The following is a 21,382-nucleotide window of genomic DNA, read 5'->3' on the forward strand; positions in this document are numbered from 1 at the left end:
GGCATTTAGATCTGCCATTGATCACCAGTTATTAATTCTGATTTGCTAATAGGACCTCAATGTATAATAAAGATGAAAATTTAAAATGTGAATAGAATGAAATCTCAAACCACAATGTTTAATTCACAATTCATAATAATTAATGGAAATGGATTGTCAACGTTCCCTGTAAAGTCCCCCCCCCCCCACCCCGTATTGAATTTTAAAAAGTCATACATCAAGACACATGACAAGCAAAGAGTTCAGTTTAAATGTGAAAACTCAAGTACTTGCCTAAAATTTATACTACACGCTGCTGTAGTTATGGGTAGCAGAACAAGCAGTTGAATGCAAATAGCATGGAATATATATTCATACATTACAACAACAGCTTGCATTTATGTAGTGCCTTTAATTTTGAAAAACATCCCAAGATGCTTCACAGAAGTTCATTAGGCCAAAAATTGACACTGAGACAAAGAAAAAGATATTAAAAGGTGTGACTAAGAGCTTGGTTGAAGAAGCAGGCTTTAAGGAGGGTCTTAAAGGACAAGAGAGAGGCAGTGAGGTTTAGGGAGGGAATTCCAGAGCTTAACGCCTAGGTGCTGAAGGCACAGCCACCTATGGTGGGGTGATGGGAGTGGGGGAATCCACAAGAGGCCAGAGTTGGAAGAATGCATTGTTGTCAAATGGAGGGACGAGGCCATGAAGGGATTTAAACACGAGGATGCAAATTTTAAATTGGAGAAGTTGGGGGAACAGGAGCCAATGTAGGTTAGAGACCACAGGGGTGGTGGGTAAGCAGGATTTGGTGCAGGATAGGACACGGGCTGCAGAGGTTTGGATGAGCTGAGGTTTACGGAAGGTGGAGGATGGGAGACTGGCCGTGACAGCATTGGAATATGTGAGACAAGAAGTGACAATGGTGTGGATGAGGTTTTCGACAGCAGATGGGCTTAGGCAGGGGCAGAGGGGGAAGTAGGTGATCTTTGTGTTGGAGATGAAATGGGATCACAAGCTCAGCTCGAGGTCAGATATGACACTGAGATTGTGAACAGTTTGATTGAACCTGGCCGGGGAGGGGAATGCAATTGGTGGCGAAGGTATGGAGTCTATGGTGGGGGCCAAAAACAAAGGCTTTGGTCTTCCCAATGTTTAACTGAAAAAAACTGTAGCTTAATTGGGACTGGGTGTCAAACAAGTAGTCTGACAACATGGAGGCAGTGGAGGGGTCAAAAGAGGAGCAGGTGTTGTCAGCATACATGTAGAAACTGATCCCATCTCATTGGATGAAGTTGCCAAGTGGAATCATGTAGATGAGGAAGAGGAGGGGGCCTTGGCAGACTCCGGAGGTAATGATGTGGGGGCAGGAAGAGACATTGCTGTAAATTCTTTGGCTGTGATAGGATAACAAGAGTGCAACCAAGTGAGAGCAGCCCCACTGAGCTGGACAACGGAGAAGAGGCATAGAAAGAGGATGGTATGGTTGTCAATTATGTCAAAGGCTAGAGAGATGTCAAGAAAGACGAGGAGGTATCATGTCGCTTCTGGTTCTTTTGCCGATCACCTTAATTCTGTGTCCTCTGCTTACCGCCTCTTTTGCCACTGGAAACAGTTTCACCTTATTCACTCTATCAAAACTGTTCATAATTTTGAACACCTCTATCAAATCTCCCCTTAACCTTCTCTGTTTTAAGGAGAACGACCCCAGCTTCTCCAGTCTCTCCACATAACTGAAGTCCCTCATCCCTGGTACCATTGTAGTAAATCTCTTCTGCACCCTCTCTAAAGCCTTGACATCTTTCCTAAAGAATGGTGCCCAGAATTGAACACAATACTCCAGCTACGGCCTAACCAGTGTTTTATAAAGGGTTAGCATAACTTCCTTGCTTTTGTACTCTATGCCTCTTTTAATAAAGCCCAGGATCCCATATGCTTTTTTAATAGCCATCTCAACTTGTCCTTGTGCACATACACCCCCATTACTCTGTTCCTGCACTCCCTTTAAAATTGTACCATTTAGTTTATATTGCCTATCCTCATTCTTCCAACCAAAATGAATTACTTCACACTTCTCTGCGTTAAATTTAATCTGCCATGTGCCTGCCCATTTCACCAGTCTGTCTATGTCCTCCTGAAGTCTGTTACTATCCTCCACATTGTTTACTACATTTCCGAGTTTCGTGTCACCTTCAAATTTGAAATTATACCCAAATCCAGGTCATTAATATATATCAAAAAGAGCAGTGATCCTAATACTGACCTCCGGGGAACACCACTGTATACTTCCCTCCAGTCTGAAAAACAACCGTTCACCACAACTCTCTGCTTTCTGACACTTCGCCAATTTTTATGTGCGCTGCCACTGTCTCTTTAATCCCATGGGCTTTAATTTTATTAACAAGTCTATTATGTGGTACTTGGCCCTTTATCAGGTGTTTGTCACAAAAGCCTGAGGCTATGCAATTTAAAAGTTCCATGCTAGTATTAACGTAGTTCAGTTTCCCCCTCAATATTCATCCCCCAAAAATAAACTATCCCCTCGGGCAAGAAAGATTTTATTCTTCCAGAAAAAGGTTTTTCCCCTTCTCACCCGCCCTACTGCCTCTCTTTCTTCCTCCCTCACAGCTTACATCCTCAAACCCAGCAATGAGCACACTTTATGCATAGCAAGTTATGTGACTATCCACTCCTTTCTTCACATTTTGCTTTTAAAAGAGTGTCCCATATCAGCTTGAATTTTTGTCACCCCCACACACCACACACATGTTCCAGACCCCTTCTCAAGCACACCTGCACATAATGTTCCTCTTTGAAACTCTGGTACTGGAAGTCTGACTAGTGTGCCTAAAAGTTTGTTGATACTAGAACCATCATTGTCTCCATACTGTGCAAGATACAGTGGCAAACGTCACCCTGCACCTGTTTGTTGCAGTGCAACCTGCTCAGCCCTTCACCTCCCCTCCACAGTGCCATACATTCCAGCCCCACCTCCCCCCCCACCCCCCGAAACAATCCTGACCTCTCAGAGCCACCCTTCCTCAAAATTAAGATACCTTTCTGACATCTGTCCCTTCTTCTCTTCCTCCCCTCACCACTGAGATATATGATCATATTTGTACCTTATGTCTCCACCCCTGCCCGCCACATTATGATCTGTTCTTGCCCCCCTTGGTGCAACTCTCCCCCCTTCTCCTCTCTCCTTCCCTTATCCTTGCCCCTCCCCATCCCTTCTGCCACCCCCCTCACTCTTTGTCGCACTTCTTTCTTCATTTACTCCTCCCCATCCCATTTGGTCCAGTCATCCCCTGCCCTTTAACCCTGCTCGTCGAGAAGACTGTAATCGGTCTTGACTCCATATGCAATGCCATGGGATCAACTTGTCTATTTGTAATAAATTAATTTCTCCCCCTCTCTTCATCTTGAATTGTGTACCTCATTTCATTATGTTCTGTGCCTTTTGAGGTCTTGCAAAGCTGCTCCTAATCCAAGTTTACAAAATCGAGAACAAGGAATAGTTACAGATAAATTTATTCAAACACAAAATGTGATTTGTAAATAGTTGCTTGACTGGTAATGTCTTAAAACTGTTTTTAGTTGCTGCAGTATACATTTATAATTCTAACTCCTCAAACCTGGAATAGCATCTTTGATTTGCAGTTCACAGGCTCATGTCCATTAGCTTTGTATCTATTCTAGGCAGGCTTTACTTGTAATAAAGCCACATAGAAATTAAGTCAATTGTCAATATAGCTGTCCGTGATAGGGCAAAACAAAGCACATCCAACTGAGGTATGTTATTTTGATTTATTCACTGCTTTTTTTGCAATTAATGATTATATCGAGGGTGTTGCAATTCTCAGAGGAAATGGAGAATATTTTTGAGCTTGTATTACTAAAAAATAAATAAATGAATAAAAAAGTATGCTCTTTGTCCGATGTATACATCAAACTAGTAATTCTATAGTGGCATCATGTAAAAGCTCTGTACATAGCCAAGAAGGTTTTCTAAAGAAACATGCCATGAAAACTAGCAGAACTGCCTAGTCTCAAGAAAATTAAAAGTGAAGAAGCCTTCTTTTCGAGTGATTAGTTTGCGGACCTTGATTTCCTGGCAATTAGCGATTTTAATGTAAAAGAACTCTATGGCAGCTTGCATTGATGAGGTTTTTTTTCTGGCTCCCTTATCCCTCTTTCCTTTCGCATGGTGCTGATGCTGGCATCAAATAGGATAAATTATACTGCTACTGAATTGTGTTTCCAGTGTCAAATGTTGAATGAAATTAATAAGCTACTGCCTACTACTACCAATTGACTGATCTTTTGAAGGTTCCTTTTGATCACTGTAGAATTTACAAACAATAGGCTTACAAGCATGTAAGAAATAAGAGCAGGAGTCGGCCATACGGCCCCTCGCGCCTGCTTCGCCATTCAATAAGATCATGGCCGATCTTCTAGCTCAACTCCATTTTCCCGCCCAATCCCCATATCTTTTAATTCCCTTAGTGTCCAAATATACATTGACCTCAATCTTGAATATACTCAACGATGAACATCCGCAGCCTTCTGGGGTGGAGCATTTCAAAGATTCACAACTCTGTGAGTGAAGAAATATTTCCTCATCTCGGTCCTAAATGGCCGGCCCCTTATCTTGAGACTATGACCTCTTGAGACTATGACCTCTCCTGGTTGGAGAGTTCTAGACTCTCCAATCAGGGGAAACTGCCTCTCAGCATCTACCCTGTCAAGCCCCCTAAGAATTTTACACGTTTCAATGAGATCACCTCTCATTCTTCTTAACTCCGGAGAATATAGGCCCATTATACTCAATCTCTCCTCAAAGGACAACCCTCTCATCCCAGGAATCAATCTAGTCAACCTTTGTTGCACCATCTCTAAGGCAAATATATCCTTCCTTAGGTAAAGAGACTAAAACTGTACACAGTACTCGAGGTATGGTCTCACCAGAGCCCTACATAATTGCAGCAAGACCTCTTTACTCTCATAATCCTACCCCCTTGCAATAAAGGCTAACATACCATTTGCCTTCCTAATCGCTATCTGTACCTGCATGCTAACTTTCTGTGATTCTTGTACAAGGACACTCAAATCCCTCTGACTACCAACATTTCTTAGTCTCTCACCTTTTAAAAAATATTCTGCTTTTCTGTTCTTCCTACCAAAGTGCATAATTTCACATTTCGCCACATTATACTCCATCTGCCACCTCCTCGCCCACCAACTCAACCTGTCTATATCCCTTTGCCTGTTTGTATCCTCCTCACAGCTTACTTTCCCACCTAGCTTTGTATCATCAGCAAACTTGGATACATTACACACGGTCTCCTCATCTAAGTCATTGATATAGATTGTAAACAGCTGAGGCCCAAGCACCGATCCTTGCGGTATTCCACTAGTTACAACCTGCCAACCCGAAAATGACCTGTTTATTCCTACTCTCTGTTTTCTGTCGGTTAACCAATCCTCAGTCCACGCTAATATATTAACCCAGTCCCATGAGCCCTAATCTTGTGTGACAACCCCTTGTGTGGCATCTTATGGAATGCCTTTTGAAAGTCCAAATATACTACATCCACTGGTTCCCCCTTATCTACGCTGCTAGTTACATCCTCAAAAAACTCTAATAGATTTGTCAAACACGATTCCCCTTTCATAAAACCGCGTTGACTCTGCCTAATCATATTTTGATTTTCTGAGTGCCCTGTTACTAAGTCCTTAATAATAAATTCTAGCATTTTCCCTCCTGCTGATGTCAGGCTAACTGGCCGATAGTACCCTGTTTTCTCTCTCCTTTCTTGAATAGCGGGGTTACATTTGCTACCTTCCAATCCATAGGGACTGTTCTAGAATCTAGGGAGTTCTGAAAGATCAAAACCAATGCATCCACTATCTCTGCAGCCATCTCTTTTAAAATCCGAGGATGTAGGCCATCAGGTCCAGGGGATTTGTTGGCTTTTAGTCTTATTAATTTCTCCAGTACTTTTTCTTTACTAATCTTAATTGCTTTAAGTTCCTCACTCTCATGAGACGCTTGGTTCCCCACTATTTCCGGTATGTTTTTTCTGTCTTCTACTGTGAAGACAGATATAACATAGGAACAGGAGTAGGCCATTTAGCCCCTCGAGCCTGTTCTGCCATTTGATAAGATCATGGCTGATCTGTGACCTAACTCCATATACCCGCCTTAGCCCCACATTCCTGTATACCTTTGGGTAACAAAAGTCTATCAAGCTCAGATTTAAAATTCACAATTGAGCTAGCATTAAATGCCATTTGTAGAAGAGAGTTCCAAACTTCTACCACCCTTTGTGTGTAGAAGTGTTTCCTAACTTCGCTCCTGAAAGTCCTGGCTCTAATTTTTAGGCTATGTCCCCTAGTCCTAGACTCCCCAATCAGCGGAAACAGTTTCTCTCTATCTACCGTACCAGTTCCCTGTAACGCCTTGAAAACTTCGATTAAATCGCCCAGTAATCTTCCAAATTCCAAGGAATACAACCTTCATTTGTGTAATCTCTCCTCGGAATTTAACCCTTGGAGTCCAGGTATCATTCTAGTAAATCGATGCTGTGCTCCCTCTAAGGCCGACATATCCTCTCTAAGGGACCCACGTTTACTTTTTCTAATTTCTTCCTTTTTACATAATTTTCACATACTTGTAGAAGCTCTTACAATCTGTTTTTATATTTCTTGCTAGTTTACTCTCACATTCAATTTTCTCCCTCTTTATCAATTTCTTTGTCATCCTTTGCTGATTTCTAAAACCCACCCAATCCTTAAGGCCTACTACTCTTTTTGGCAACATTGTAAGGTTCTTTTAATCTAATACTATCCTTAACTTCTCTAGTTAGCTACGGTTGGATCATTTTTCCCATGGAGTTTTTATTCCTCAAGGAAATGTATCTTCATTCAGAATTATGAATTATTTCTTTAAATGTTCACCATTGCTTATCTACCGTTATATCTTTTAATTTAATTTCCCAATCTACCTTAGCCAACTCGCCCCTCATATCTACGTAATTGGCTTTGTTTAAATTTAAGACCCTAGTTTCAGACTTAACTACATCACTCTCAAACTCAAAATGAAATTATCATATTATGATCATTCATCCCCAGAGGATCCTTAACTATAAGATTATTAATTAACCCTGTCTCATTACATAATACTAGATCTAAAATAGCCTGTTCCCTAGTTGGTTCCTCGACATATTAGGCATGATTTTGACTCTTGAGACGGGAAGGGGGCAGAGCGGGGGTGGGGGAGCAAATTACAGACGGGAAACCCAATTTTGGCCTGATTGACAGGCTGGTCTCAGTCGGACGGGAGACCAGCCAGAGAGAGGCAGTGTTCCGTTAAGTCTTTGTTTGTAGGGGTGGGGGGGGGGATGGGTTGGCACAGGGTGAGTCAGTCATGGAGGGAGGGATTGGGGGTCATTCACAGGGGGGAGGGGTGTCTGGATTGAGGGTCGACACGGGGGCTCGCAATCGTTGGGCGGGTGGTATTGGGCATCCGGTCTGCAATCGTTGGTGGTGGGAGGGTGGTTGGAGATTGGGGGCAGGGGTCCACGATCGTTGGTGGTGGTTGGAGATCGGGGGCGGGGGTCTGCGATTATTGGTGGGGGAGTCGGAGATCGGGGGGCGGGAGTCCACAATCATTGGTGGTGGGGGGGTGGTTGGAGATTGGGGACAGGGGTCCACTATCGTTGGTGGAGGTTGGAGATCGGGGCCGGGGTCCGTGATTGTTGGGGGGGATCGGGGGCGGGGGTCCACAGTCGTTGGGGGAGAGGTCGGAGATGGGGGGGGCGTCCGTGGTTGTTGTGGGGTCGTGCAGGTAGGCTTGTTGTGCCTGGGGGAGCACTCCTGCTCCTCTGGGCCCACAAGCTGTGCCAGAAGGGCAACTACCTGTTAGTCTCAGGCCTACTCGCCTCCTTTCATGTGGCGTGAAAGAGAAGGCACGGGAATTCCGGTCCCCTGGGGTTGAAATCGGAAACGGTGGAAAAATGAAAGCCTGCAGCCTCCTTGAAAGGTTTTAATGCCCGACCCGCATCCTGGGAGGGGGTTGGTCACCCTCCCCTCTTTCCGCCCTCCCCTCTACCTGCCCCAGTGAATATCGGAAATAGGCTGGTTGGGGGCGATTTTGAAGGCCCCCCCCCACCTCGACCCACCCATTTTTCCCTTTTAAAATCGTGCCCATTGTTCTAGAAAACTGTCTCTATTACATTCTATGAACTCATCCTCCAAACTACTTTTGCCAATTTGGTTTGCCCAGTCTATTTGAAGATTGAAGTCCCCCACAGGTATTGCATTCCCCTTGTTACATGCTGCTCTAATTTCCTGATTTACACTCTGTCCAACACTATAACTACTGTTAGGGGGCATATAAAACTACTCCCACCAATGTGTTCTGCTCCTTGTTATTTCTAAGCTCCGCCCATACTGATTCTACACCCTGATTTTCTGAGCCAAGATCCTTTCTCACCACTGCTTTATCTCATTCTTTATTATCAGGGCTACCCCACCCCTCCTTTTCCATTTGCCAATCTTTTCTACAAGTCAAATACCCTGGAATGTTTAGTTCCCAATCTTGGTCACCCTGCAACCACGTCTCAGTTATGGCTACTAGATCAAACCCACTTACCTCTATTTGTGCCATTAATTCATCCATCTTGTTATGAATGCTTCATGCATTCAGATAAAGCGTGTATAATTTTAACTTTTTACTATTTTTCCCTGATGTGACCTTAGTCACTAATGCCCTATTACCTTTGTTACCTTTGTTGAACTCTCTGTCCCTTCCTGACACACTCTGCTTGTTTTTGCCCAAATAACTACTCTGCCCTACAGCCCTAACTTTTCTCTTTAGATTTATAAATGTACCCTTATCTGAACCATCCCCCCCCCCTTATTAGTTTAAAGCCTTATCTACAGCCCTAGTTATTCAATTCGCCAGGACACTGTTTAAGTGGAGCCCATCCCAACAGAACAGCTCCCTCTTTCCCCAGTACTGGTGCCAATGCCCCATGAATTGAAACCTCTGTTTCCCAGACCACTCTTTCAGCCACACATTTAACCATCTAATCTGGTTGTCCCTGTGCCAATTTGCACGTGGTTCAGGTAGTAATTCATTGTTCATTACCGTTTGAAGTTCTGCTTTTTAATTTGGACCCTAGCTCCTCAGACTCCCTCAGCAGATCCTCATTCCTAGTTCTAACTATGTTGTTGGTTCCCACGTGGACCACAACAATTCGATCCTCCCCCTTCTGCTTCAAGTTCTTCTCCAGCCATGAGGAGATGTCCTTAACCCTGACACCGAGCAGGCAACACAGCCTTTGGGACTTCTGGTCGTGGCTGCAAAGAACAGTATCTATCCCCCTGACTATACTTTCCCCTAACACTACCACATTCCTTTTCACTCCCCCACTTGAATGGCCTCCTGTACCACAGTGCTGTGGTCAATTTGCTCCTTCTCCCTGCAGTCTTTGTTCTCATCCATACAGTTAGCAAGTACCTTGTACCTGTTGGACAAACAGTACCAAAGGCTGAGGCGCCTCCACCACTGCATCTGGGGTCCCTTTACCTGCCTGACTCACAGTCACATCCTCCTGTCCCTGAACACTAACCAAATCTAAACCACGACCTAACCTAAGGGCTGTGACTGCCTCCTGGCTAAAAGTGTCCAGGTACATCTCCCCCTCCCTGTTGCATCGCAATGTCTGCACCTCAGACTCCAGCTCAACAACTCAGAGCCGAAGTTCCTCGAGTTGCAGACACTTACTGCCGATGTGGTTGTCTGGGATCACCCTGCTCTCCACAAACTCCCACATGCTGCAGTTATGGCGCACCACCTGCCCTGCCATCTCTATCTAATCTTGTTTTAAAGTTACTTAAAGTTTTTATGTAATTAATTCACTTGGTTTATTTCGTTAATTTTTTAATTAATTTATCTAGTTTAAGTAATTAATTTAATTAATAGCAAGTTATAGGTTCCTAGTTTAAACCACTCCCCTTGTTCAGAGAACAAAAGAATGTATTACTCACCAACCTGCTGTCCTCTGATGTCACTCTTTCAAATTACCGCCTGTGTTTGAGTTGCTCTCGGCTTTATATCCCCGCCCCTTCTGCTCTCGGTCCCCGGCCCCGCCCCTTCTGCTCTCGGTCCCCGGTCCCGCCCTGCTCTCGGTCCCCGGTCCCGCCCCTTCTGCTCTCGGTCCCCGGTCCCGCCCCTTCTGCTCTCGGTCCCCGGTCCCGCCCCTTCTGCTCTCGGTCGCCGGTCCCGCCCCTTCTGCTCTCGGTCGCCGGTCCCGCCCCTTCTGCTCTCGGTCGCCGGTCCCGCCCCTTCTGCTCTCGGTCCCCGGTCCCGCCCCTTCTGCTCTCGGTCGCCGGTCCCGCCCCTTCTGCTCTCGGTCCCCGGTCCCGCCCCTTCTGCTCTCGGTCCCCGGTCCCGCCCCTTCTGCTCTCGGTCCCCGGTCCCGCCCCTTCTGCTCTCGGTCCCCGGTCCCGCCCCTTCTGCTCTCGGTCCCCGGTCCCGCCCCTTCTGCTCTCGGTCCCCGGTCCCGCCCCTTCTGCTCTCGGTCCCCGGTCCCGCCCCTTCTGCTCTCGGTCCCCGGTCCCGCCCCTTCTGCTCTCGGTCCCCGGTCCCGCCCCTTCTGCTCTCGGTCCCCGGTCCCGCCCCTTCTGCTCTCGGTCCCCGGTCCCGCCCCTTCTGCTCTCGGTCCCCGGTCCCGCCCCTTCTGCTCTCGGTCCCCGGTCCCGCCCCTTCTGCTCTCGGTCCCCGGTCCCGCCCCTTCTGCTCTCGGTCCCCGGTCCCGCCCCTTCTGCTCTCGGTCCCCGGTCCCGCCCCTTCTGCTCTCGGTCCCCGGTCCCGCCCCTTCTGCTCTCGGTCCCCGGTCCCGCCCCTTCTGCTCTCGGTCCCCGGTCCCGCCCCTTCTGCTCTCGGTCCCCGGTCCCGCCCCTTCTGCTCTCGGTCCCCGGTCCCGCCCCTTCTGCTCTCGGTCCCCGGTCCCGCCCCTTCTGCTCTCGGTCCCCGGTCCCGCCCCTTCTGCTCTCGGTCCCCGGTCCCGCCCCTTCTGCTCTCGGTCCCCGGTCCCGCCCCTTCTGCTCTCGGTCCCCGGTCCCGCCCCTTCTGCTCTCGGTCCCCGGTCCCGCCCCTTCTGCTCTCGGTCCCCGGTCCCGCCCCTTCTGCTCTCGGTCCCCGGTCCCGCCCCTTCTGCTCTCGGTCCCCGGTCCCGCCCCTTCTGCTCTCGGTCCCCGGTCCCGCCCCTTCTGCTCTCGGTCCCCGGTCCCGCCCCTTCTGCTCTCGGTCCCCGGTCCCGCCCCTTCTGCTCTCGGTCCCCGGTCCCGCCCCTTCTGCTCTCGGTCCCCGGTCCCGCCCCTTCTGCTCTCGGTCCCCGGTCCCGCCCCTTCTGCTCTCGGTCCCCGGTCCCGCCCCTTCTGCTCTCGGTCCCCGGTCCCGCCCCTTCTGCTCTCGGTCCCCGGTCCCGCCCCTTCTGCTCTCGGTCCCCGGTCCCGCCCCTTCTGCTCTCGGTCCCCGGTCCCGCCCCTTCTGCTCTCGGTCCCCGGTCCCGCCCCTTCTGCTCTCGGTCCCCGGTCCCGCCCCTTCTGCTCTCGGTCCCCGGTCCCGCCCCTTCTGCTCTCGGTCCCCGGTCCCGCCCCTTCTGCTCTCGGTCCCCGGTCCCGCCCCTTCTGCTCTCGGTCCCCGGTCCCGCCCCTTCTGCTCTCGGTCCCCGGTCCCGCCCCTTCTGCTCTCGGTCCCCGGTCCCGCCCCTTCTGCTCTCGGTCCCCGGTCCCGCCCCTTCTGCTCTCGGTCCCCGGTCCCGCCCCTTCTGCTCTCGGTCCCCGGTCCCGCCCCTTCTGCTCTCGGTCCCCGGTCCCGCCCCTTCTGCTCTCGGTCCCCGGTCCCGCCCCTTCTGCTCTCGGTCCCCGGTCCCGCCCCTTCTGCTCTCGGTCCCCGGTCCCGCCCCTTCTGCTCTCGGTCCCCGGTCCCGCCCCTTCTGCTCTCGGTCCCCGGTCCCGCCCCTTCTGCTCTCGGTCCCCGGTCCCGCCCCTTCTGCTCTCGGTCCCCGGTCCCGCCCCTTCTGCTCTCGGTCCCCGGTCCCGCCCCTTCTGCTCTCGGTCCCCGGTCCCGCCCCTTCTGCTCTCGGTCCCCGGTCCCGCCCCTTCTGCTCTCGGTCCCCGGTCCCGCCCCTTCTGCTCTCGGTCCCCGGTCCCGCCCCTTCTGCTCTCGGTCCCCGGTCCCGCCCCTTCTGCTCTCGGTCCCCGGTCCCGCCCCTTCTGCTCTCGGTCCCCGGTCCCGCCCCTTCTGCTCTCGGTCCCCGGTCCCGCCCCTTCTGCTCTCGGTCCCCGGTCCCGCCCCTTCTGCTCTCGGTCCCCGGTCCCGCCCCTTCTGCTCTCGGTCCCCGGTCCCGCCCCTTCTGCTCTCGGTCCCCGGTCCCGCCCCTTCTGCTCTCGGTCCCCGGTCCCGCCCCTTCTGCTCTCGGTCCCCGGTCCCGCCCCTTCTGCTCTCGGTCCCCGGTCCCGCCCCTTCTGCTCTCGGTCCCCGGTCCCGCCCCTTCTGCTCTCGGTCCCCGGTCCCGCCCCTTCTGCTCTCGGTCCCCGGTCCCGCCCCTTCTGCTCTCGGTCCCCGGTCCCGCCCCTTCTGCTCTCGGTCCCCGGTCCCGCCCCTTCTGCTCTCGGTCCCCGGTCCCGCCCCTTCTGCTCTCGGTCCCCGGTCCCGCCCCTTCTGCTCTCGGTCCCCGGTCCCGCCCCTTCTGCTCTCGGTCCCCGGTCCCGCCCCTTCTGCTCTCGGTCCCCGGTCCCGCCCCTTCTGCTCTCGGTCCCCGGTCCCGCCCCTTCTGCTCTCGGTCCCCGGTCCCGCCCCTTCTGCTCTCGGTCCCCGGTCCCGCCCCTTCTGCTCTCGGTCCCCGGTCCCGCCCCTTCTGCTCTCGGTCCCCGGTCCCGCCCCTTCTGCTCTCGGTCCCCGGTCCCGCCCCTTCTGCTCTCGGTCCCCGGTCCCGCCCCTTCTGCTCTCGGTCCCCGGTCCCGCCCCTTCTGCTCTCGGTCCCCGGTCCCGCCCCTTCTGCTCTCGGTCCCCGGTCCCGCCCCTTCTGCTCTCGGTCCCCGGTCCCGCCCCTTCTGCTCTCGGTCCCCGGTCCCGCCCCTTCTGCTCTCGGTCCCCGGTCCCGCCCCTTCTGCTCTCGGTCCCCGGTCCCGCCCCTTCTGCTCTCGGTCCCCGGTCCCGCCCCTTCTGCTCTCGGTCCCCGGTCCCGCCCCTTCTGCTCTCGGTCCCCGGTCCCGCCCCTTCTGCTCTCGGTCCCCGGTCCCGCCCCTTCTGCTCTCGGTCCCCGGTCCCGCCCCTTCTGCTCTCGGTCCCCGGTCCCGCCCCTTCTGCTCTCGGTCCCCGGTCCCGCCCCTTCTGCTCTCGGTCCCCGGTCCCGCCCCTTCTGCTCTCGGTCCCCGGTCCCGCCCCTTCTGCTCTCGGTCCCCGGTCCCGCCCCTTCTGCTCTCGGTCCCCGGTCCCGCCCCTTCTGCTCTCGGTCCCCGGTCCCGCCCCTTCTGCTCTCGGTCCCCGGTCCCGCCCCTTCTGCTCTCGGTCCCCGGTCCCGCCCCTTCTGCTCTCGGTCCCCGGTCCCGCCCCTTCTGCTCTCGGTCCCCGGTCCCGCCCCTTCTGCTCTCGGTCCCCGGTCCCGCCCCTTCTGCTCTCGGTCCCCGGTCCCGCCCCTTCTGCTCTCGGTCCCCGGTCCCGCCCCTTCTGCTCTCGGTCCCCGGTCCCGCCCCTTCTGCTCTCGGTCCCCGGTCCCGCCCCTTCTGCTCTCGGTCCCCGGTCCCGCCCCTTCTGCTCTCGGTCCCCGGTCCCGCCCCTTCTGCTCTCGGTCCCCGGTCCCGCCCCTTCTGCTCTCGGTCCCCGGTCCCGCCCCTTCTGCTCTCGGTCCCCGGTCCCGCCCCTTCTGCTCTCGGTCCCCGGTCCCGCCCCTTCTGCTCTCGGTCCCCGGTCCCGCCCCTTCTGCTCTCGGTCCCCGGTCCCGCCCCTTCTGCTCTCGGTCCCCGGTCCCGCCCCTTCTGCTCTCGGTCCCCGGTCCCGCCCCTTCTGCTCTCGGTCCCCGGTCCCGCCCCTTCTGCTCTCGGTCCCCGGTCCCGCCCCTTCTGCTCTCGGTCCCCGGTCCCGCCCCTTCTGCTCTCGGTCCCCGGTCCCGCCCCTTCTGCTCTCGGTCCCCGGTCCCGCCCCTTCTGCTCTCGGTCCCCGGTCCCGCCCCTTCTGCTCTCGGTCCCCGGTCCCGCCCCTTCTGCTCTCGGTCCCCGGTCCCGCCCCTTCTGCTCTCGGTCCCCGGTCCCGCCCCTTCTGCTCTCGGTCCCCGGTCCCGCCCCTTCTGCTCTCGGTCCCCGGTCCCGCCCCTTCTGCTCTCGGTCCCCGGTCCCGCCCCTTCTGCTCTCGGTCCCCGGTCCCGCCCCTTCTGCTCTCGGTCCCCGGTCCCGCCCCTTCTGCTCTCGGTCCCCGGTCCCGCCCCTTCTGCTCTCGGTCCCCGGTCCCGCCCCTTCTGCTCTCGGTCCCCGGTCCCGCCCCTTCTGCTCTCGGTCCCCGGTCCCGCCCCTTCTGCTCTCGGTCCCCGGTCCCGCCCCTTCTGCTCTCGGTCCCCGGTCCCGCCCCTTCTGCTCTCGGTCCCCGGTCCCGCCCCTTCTGCTCTCGGTCCCCGGTCCCGCCCCTTCTGCTCTCGGTCCCCGGTCCCGCCCCTTCTGCTCTCGGTCCCCGGTCCCGCCCCTTCTGCTCTCGGTCCCCGGTCCCGCCCCTTCTGCTCTCGGTCCCCGGTCCCGCCCCTTCTGCTCTCGGTCCCCGGTCCCGCCCCTTCTGCTCTCGGTCCCCGGTCCCGCCCCTTCTGCTCTCGGTCCCCGGTCCCGCCCCTTCTGCTCTCGGTCCCCGGTCCCGCCCCTTCTGCTCTCGGTCCCCGGTCCCGCCCCTTCTGCTCTCGGTCCCCGGTCCCGCCCCTTCTGCTCTCGGTCCCCGGTCCCGCCCCTTCTGCTCTCGGTCCCCGGTCCCGCCCCTTCTGCTCTCGGTCCCCGGTCCCGCCCCTTCTGCTCTCGGTCCCCGGTCCCGCCCCTTCTGCTCTCGGTCCCCGGTCCCGCCCCTTCTGCTCTCGGTCCCCGGTCCCGCCCCTTCTGCTCTCGGTCCCCGGTCCCGCCCCTTCTGCTCTCGGTCCCCGGTCCCGCCCCTTCTGCTCTCGGTCCCCGGTCCCGCCCCTTCTGCTCTCGGTCCCCGGTCCCGCCCCTTCTGCTCTCGGTCCCCGGTCCCGCCCCTTCTGCTCTCAGGCCTTCACTTTGCGATACTAACCAATGAACTAAATACTTACTGACTTACCCTTGGCACTCCTCCTTACCTTGTTTTGATTCCTCGTGCAGCTCTCTTTATACTCCACTGATTCTTAGTCTATAGTTCTTTGGTTTAAATCGCTTAGCACCTCCTTCCCCCTCTGCATTTAATTCCCACTCTCACCAAATTTCTAGTTGAATGTCCCCACTCTGTTAGCTCTTCACTCAGTTGGAGATTCACTCTCTGTCTTTCCTAACCTCTGTGCTCAAGCTCTATCTACATTATCTTTGAGAAGTGAATAGCTAATATTCATATTCTCTGCTGTAGTTCTTATAAAGATTGCAGTAGAGACTTAGGATTAGTGCTTCAAATATTTTAATGACCTGGGGTTGTTGGTAAATGGACATTAAATTATTTAAGTGGCTTTACTCAACAGATGTTTTTATTAAAATATTTAAGGTTCCAGATTTAATTGTACAAGCAGTATAGTATACATTGAGGTTTCATTGTTGCTGGGTTACTTTTTCTTTTTAGTTGCTTTGGAGAATTTTGCCTTTTTGGTTTTATATGCATGCATCACAGAATCGTTTTTTTTTTACCTTTAATCACAATGGAATAAAAGACAAAGCTGGAAAAGAGGTGACCGTGATGTAAACTTTTAGCTTTCAATTCAAAAACCATACCTGCCTTTTGTGCAGTTGCTTTGCTGTTGGATAGCAAATTAGTGAATTCTCGTAATTAACCTAATGAGCATGTGTAATTTAAATTAATTACAAATTTGACCTTCCTGTTGGAATTTGTGGTCTCTCCTAATACTCTTTTGTCTTCTAAAGACAACTTCCATAGGCAGACCTTTCTTTTCTATGAACTGAAATTTTATAGCGGGGCCCTGGATGAGAAATAGTGCACCTTCGGCTAACAAAATACCCCTTTACTACTTGGTTGTACCCGAAATTGTGCCTGGTGCCCACTGTATATTCTTGAGTTATCTGATTTAGGGAGAAACACCTCAGTGACAGGCCATGTACTTCAGGCCAAATCTAGCAATTTACAGTTATTATGAGACTTAAAATGACACAGAAGCAAAGAAATAAATCAACAGATAAAGTAACAATATAGTATTTCACTTTCTCTCATAGTATTAAATTGTTTTGTGATCAAAATATTTTGAAATTCCTAGTACTCATCCTTGTACTGAGATTTGGTTGGATGTAAATATGTGCATCAGGCACCATGGAGTTCAATCTTGTCACAATGACTTGGACATGTGGTTGAAACAAGTAAACTCAAGGTGAATTAGCTTGAGGTCTTAATGCCAAAAGTAAGCCTTTATGCCACAGGTGTTCACTCTGAGACAACTGCATTCCTAGCTGGATATCGCTGATCAGACAACCGTTACAGCTAACAACTGCTTTCCTATTAGCAAATCCCTGACAGGACAGCCATTGCAGCTAATGGCATACATTGTCTGAGTTATTCAAATAATTTTGTTCTGATTAGTGTGTGTCTGCATGTAATATAAACAAAGGCAAACAATCTCTGTTGGGAGAAAATTTCTGTGCCTTTAAATGTACTGCTTTCAGACAGGATTGTACATTTGTGCTGCCTGTATGCTCTGAAGCTAAAAGGACAAATGAAAACTTAGAAAACCAGGCCAGCAGGCTGGCCTATGAGATTTTTAAGATGGAAGTGATAGCTGCTATTTAAATGAAAAAATATAATCTAGAAATTTTTATAATTTGCAATAGGAAAAATTCCCAGATCTGTTTCATTCTATATAACCTGAAAACTATAAGTCCTAGTCTTAATTAGAATGAAATCCCATGTCTGGCATGAATTGAATTTTAGTAAGATAATACCACAGCAACGGACACTTGCTGGACTAAATATACTAACGTTCCTGACCACTTTCGTGTAACTCCCATGTCTCATGGAATCAAATGGACGTAACACACAGGATTTTGTCACTTGTGTTACATCCTTAAGGTCATTCATTGTGCAGGTACATTATACCATGGAGGGATGATTTAAGAGGTGTGTGGATTTTGTATTGTTGGTTAAAATTAATATTTAACGGACAGAATAGCTAGATATTGCTATGCTATGTTGGTGTTTTCTTCTTTTGGAAAGAGTCTTGATGGCTTGTATGCAATGTTAATTTTCTTATTAGAGTGACTGGAGGAGAATTATTTGAAGACATTGTGGCCAGAGAATACTACAGTGAAGCAGATGCCAGGTAAGCCTGTTTTTTTTTATTGAGCGACTTTTAGACCTGGAAATTCCTCGGAGTTGCTCCGAGAAATTTCCTGGCCTTAGTTACTACACCATGTTTTCTCAGTTATGTGTAATTCTTTCAGTCAGTGTACACTGCTTAATCAGATTGAAGATAGATTTAATGCAACAAAAGCTTGAGTGCTTTTAGTTATGCAATTGAACTTTTCTGAAACCCAATTTTTAAAAAAATGAAAAAAAAGGCCTGTTACTATGGTACAGAACAATTCTCATCTATAGGCTCCGAAGCTTTTTTTTGTAAGATAAAGCAAACAATTAATTTCTTAGTCTTTGCGGTGAATATTCCTGTGATTTTACTTTTTTTAAAATATAGACACTTTCCATTTCTGAAACATTAATATTTTGCAGCGGTGGGGGAAGTTTATCCAGGATACTTTTAGAAATTATGTTGATTTGATGAAGAACTGGTTGCCACATTAATTTTTGCATTTTCATTACTAGGATCAATAATTATAACACCAAAAACAATTGATACCTGATAAATAGCAATTCATAAGTGTTAGAATAAAATGGGGTGAATAAAATGTATATATATTATATACATATACATACTATATATTAAGTCTGTACTTAAATTGCTACTCCGCCAACACATCAAAAATTTAAAAGTACACCTTAAAACGATTTTTTAAAAGAAATCCTGATGTAAAAATGAACCTAAATATATAATGCTTTCAAAATGTTTTTGAAAATATCTGCTAAAGATACAATATTCTGAATGCAATGTTTTTAAGAGCATACTTTTTGATTTCTTTAAACAATTTTATTTCCTTTTTCACAGTTCCTTTAATTATATTAGCATAAACTCAACAATTTTTTAAAAATCACGAATGAGATACAAAATTCCGTGGTGCCGCACAGTTTTTAATGGTTTTGTGAAATAAGAAGGACCAAGTAAGACTATCAAAGAGTATTAAAGTTTTACTAGGCTCCTAGGATATCATGCATACGGTGACGTTCCAAGTGATCTTTCAATTGTGGAACAGATCATAACTCTCTATATCTTAAAGTACTTTGCAAGAGAAACACTTTGCCCACCTTCAATTAGGGGATAAAAGTACTCTAAACTTTAGTAGTCAAATCTTCAACTATTTTCACATATTTAGAAAGAAATTGTGGTAAGCCGCTTCAGAAGTGGAAACTACTTCCACATTCTCGATCATTTAAACTATTTGCATTCCTGCTCTTTCGTTATGCTAGGATTTATGCCTTTTGTTTTGTATCTAATTTTGAAACTATGGACTATGAATAATGGAAATGAAATTTGTTTTGAACCAGTGCAGTAATGCTTGATTTCTTCATATAGAATTCATTACCATTTCATTTGATCTTTCTTTTAAATATCCAACAAGGGGAGAGGGTCCTCATTATCACATTTATTTCTATTTGAGGGTATTCTGTACGTAGTTCTGTATGCTTAGAATTAGTTTATTAAAATTAATTTCTTCCTCGTTTTTTTTTTAGCCTCTACATAATGACGAAAAGGCCATCATCCCATTTGGGAAAACCTACTTGAACATTGCCCCTTTAAGAGTTTATTGCCATAAGGAAACACCCTAGTTAGTTAGTCTCATGTGACATTGCACACCAGGAGTATAGATCAAGTGTGGTCTTCAGATAAAGTGGCATTAGAGGACAGGGAATAATAGGTCCACAGAGTAAGACTTTTTGAAGTCTTACATTCTGCCCTTACTTTTATATTTCCATTATAAATTCTTATGCGAACATTCATAATGGAGACTGTCGATGTAAACTTGTCACGTTGTAATTATACCCTCCTGCCAGTGGTGGCACTGCAGCACCTCCACTGGGGGAAGAGTGTAATTATAGGGCGACAACTTTATGTAGGCAGTTTCTATTATTAATGTTCACTTTAGAATTTATAATGGAAAAAGTTGACAGGAACTGTGTGCAGGTGTAAGATTTTCAATATATGTAGTTGGGCTTTCTCCATTGTATATACAGGTTTTTTTGTTCAGGAAGTGTAGTTTAGTTTTTACTCATGCTGTTGGTGGCAGTCCTGACTGTTGTCAACTTACAAAAAAAACCACTTTGTTTAATTAGTCCTTTCATGTCAATTTTTCTTCTTTGAAGTATTTTGTGAAGATTTGTAAAAGTTTAAACACAAGGGTTTTTTCTTCTGAGTTTTTGAACTTGGCTAAATCATCCTCTCCCAACCCCAGAACTTGTTTTCGTATTCTTAGTTGGTTGTTTGCTTGCATTCGGTATTAGCACCTGCTTTCAAGATCTGCACATCTTTTCAAGTGACTGATGCCCACGAGATGTATTTTTACATGAATACTCATTGCACTCTAAGCAGTAAGGCTAGTGTAAGCGTCAAATTTTATAGAAATCATTTACAAATCCATACAGCCATCTTTAATAAGGTGTTAAGCGCCTTCGATCACATCTCAGCTCAGATTGAAAACAGAAGGTTACAATGGTGAACAACCCATTGGAACTACACTGGTTGAGTCATGATCTGTGATGATACAATCCCAGAGGGATGATGTTGGGATCCTATGAGTATTTCAAAACCTCTACAGCTTAAACTAAGCATCTACCCAAATTCAAAGCTCTATAGTCATTCTGGTGTCTACTGAATCCATGGCCTTTCAGAGTTACTGAGCACTGTTTTTAGAATGAGATCTGAACACTTCTTGATTAATAAGATGCCGGAATAGAGCCAGTCTCTAAAAGTTTCCCTAGTTTGGATGGCTGCGTATTTGTTCTTTTTGAAATATGTGCTTCATTCAAAAATCGGAAAAATGTAAGGAATCTTACAACACCAGGTTATAGTCCAACAAATTTATTTTAAAATCACAAGCTTTCGGAGATTATCCCCTTCGTCAGGTTAATGAGTGAAAGGTTCTCAAATCGCATACCTTATATTAGGCTGGGACAGCATCACACCAATCAAAAGGTGTCGTTGTTGTTCAAAAAGGCCAGTCACGGAGAACAGCACGTCCCAGTACACTGGATATACATTGTGTCAATTACACAGACAGAAGGAAAGAGACCCAAATGGCAGTGAGAGAGAGAGAGAGAATATTAAAACACATAACTTTTTTTCCCCTTTTTGCTAGTGGGGTTACGTGTAGCGTGACATGAACCCAAGACCCGGTTGAGGCCGTCCTCATGGGTGCGGAACTTGGCTATCAACTTCTGCTCGACTATTTTGTGTTGTCATGTATCTCGAAGGCCGCCTTGGAGAACGCTGACCCGAAGATGGGTGGCTGAATGTCCTTGACTGCTAAAGTGTTCCCCGACTGGGAGGGAACCCTCCTGTCTGGCGATTGTTGCGCGGTGTCCGTTCATCCGTTGTCGCAGTGTCTGCATGGTCTCGCCAATGTACCATGCTCCGGGGCATCCTTTCCTGCAACGTATGAGATAGACAACGTTGGCCGAGTCACAGGAGTATGAACCATGCACCTGGTGGGTGGTGTCCTCTCGTGTGATGGTGGTATCCGTGTCGATGATCTGGCATGTCTTGCAGAGGTTGCCATGGCAGGGTTGTGTGGTGTCGTGGACGCTGTTCTCCTGAAAGCTGGGTAATTTGCTGCGAACAGGCCCTATGAATACACAGGATCTGCTCAGACGAGGAGGAACGCGATGGACACCTACAGACGCTGAAAGACGCCCTCGTAAGAACGGGATATGACGCTCGACTTGTCGATCGACAGTTCCGATGGGCCACAGCGAAGAATTGCATAGACCTCCTCAGAAGACAAACACGGGACGCAACCAGCAAAGTACCCTTCGTCGTCCAGTACTTCCCCGGAGCGGAGAAACTACACCATGTTCTCCGCAGCCTTC

The 21,382-nt window shown here is 49.6% G+C and overlaps 1 protein-coding gene across 18 annotated transcripts in view; it reads left to right on the forward strand.

Moving 5' to 3' along the window:
- LOC137325831 (calcium/calmodulin-dependent protein kinase type II delta chain) overlaps positions 1-21,382 on the forward strand; it is a 419,005-nt gene that overhangs the window by 267,393 nt on the left and 130,230 nt on the right. For all 18 annotated transcript variants that reach the window (XM_067990934.1, XM_067990952.1, XM_067990937.1 and 15 more), the window contains one exon: positions 17,445-17,510. In XM_067990934.1, the coding sequence (XP_067847035.1) occupies positions 17,445-17,510 (66 nt within the window). The remainder of the gene's footprint in view (positions 1-17,444; positions 17,511-21,382) is intronic.

This window comes from Heptranchias perlo, chromosome 1 (assembly GCF_035084215.1).
Source record: "Heptranchias perlo isolate sHepPer1 chromosome 1, sHepPer1.hap1, whole genome shotgun sequence".
Taxonomy (NCBI): Eukaryota; Metazoa; Chordata; class Chondrichthyes; order Hexanchiformes; family Hexanchidae; genus Heptranchias; species Heptranchias perlo.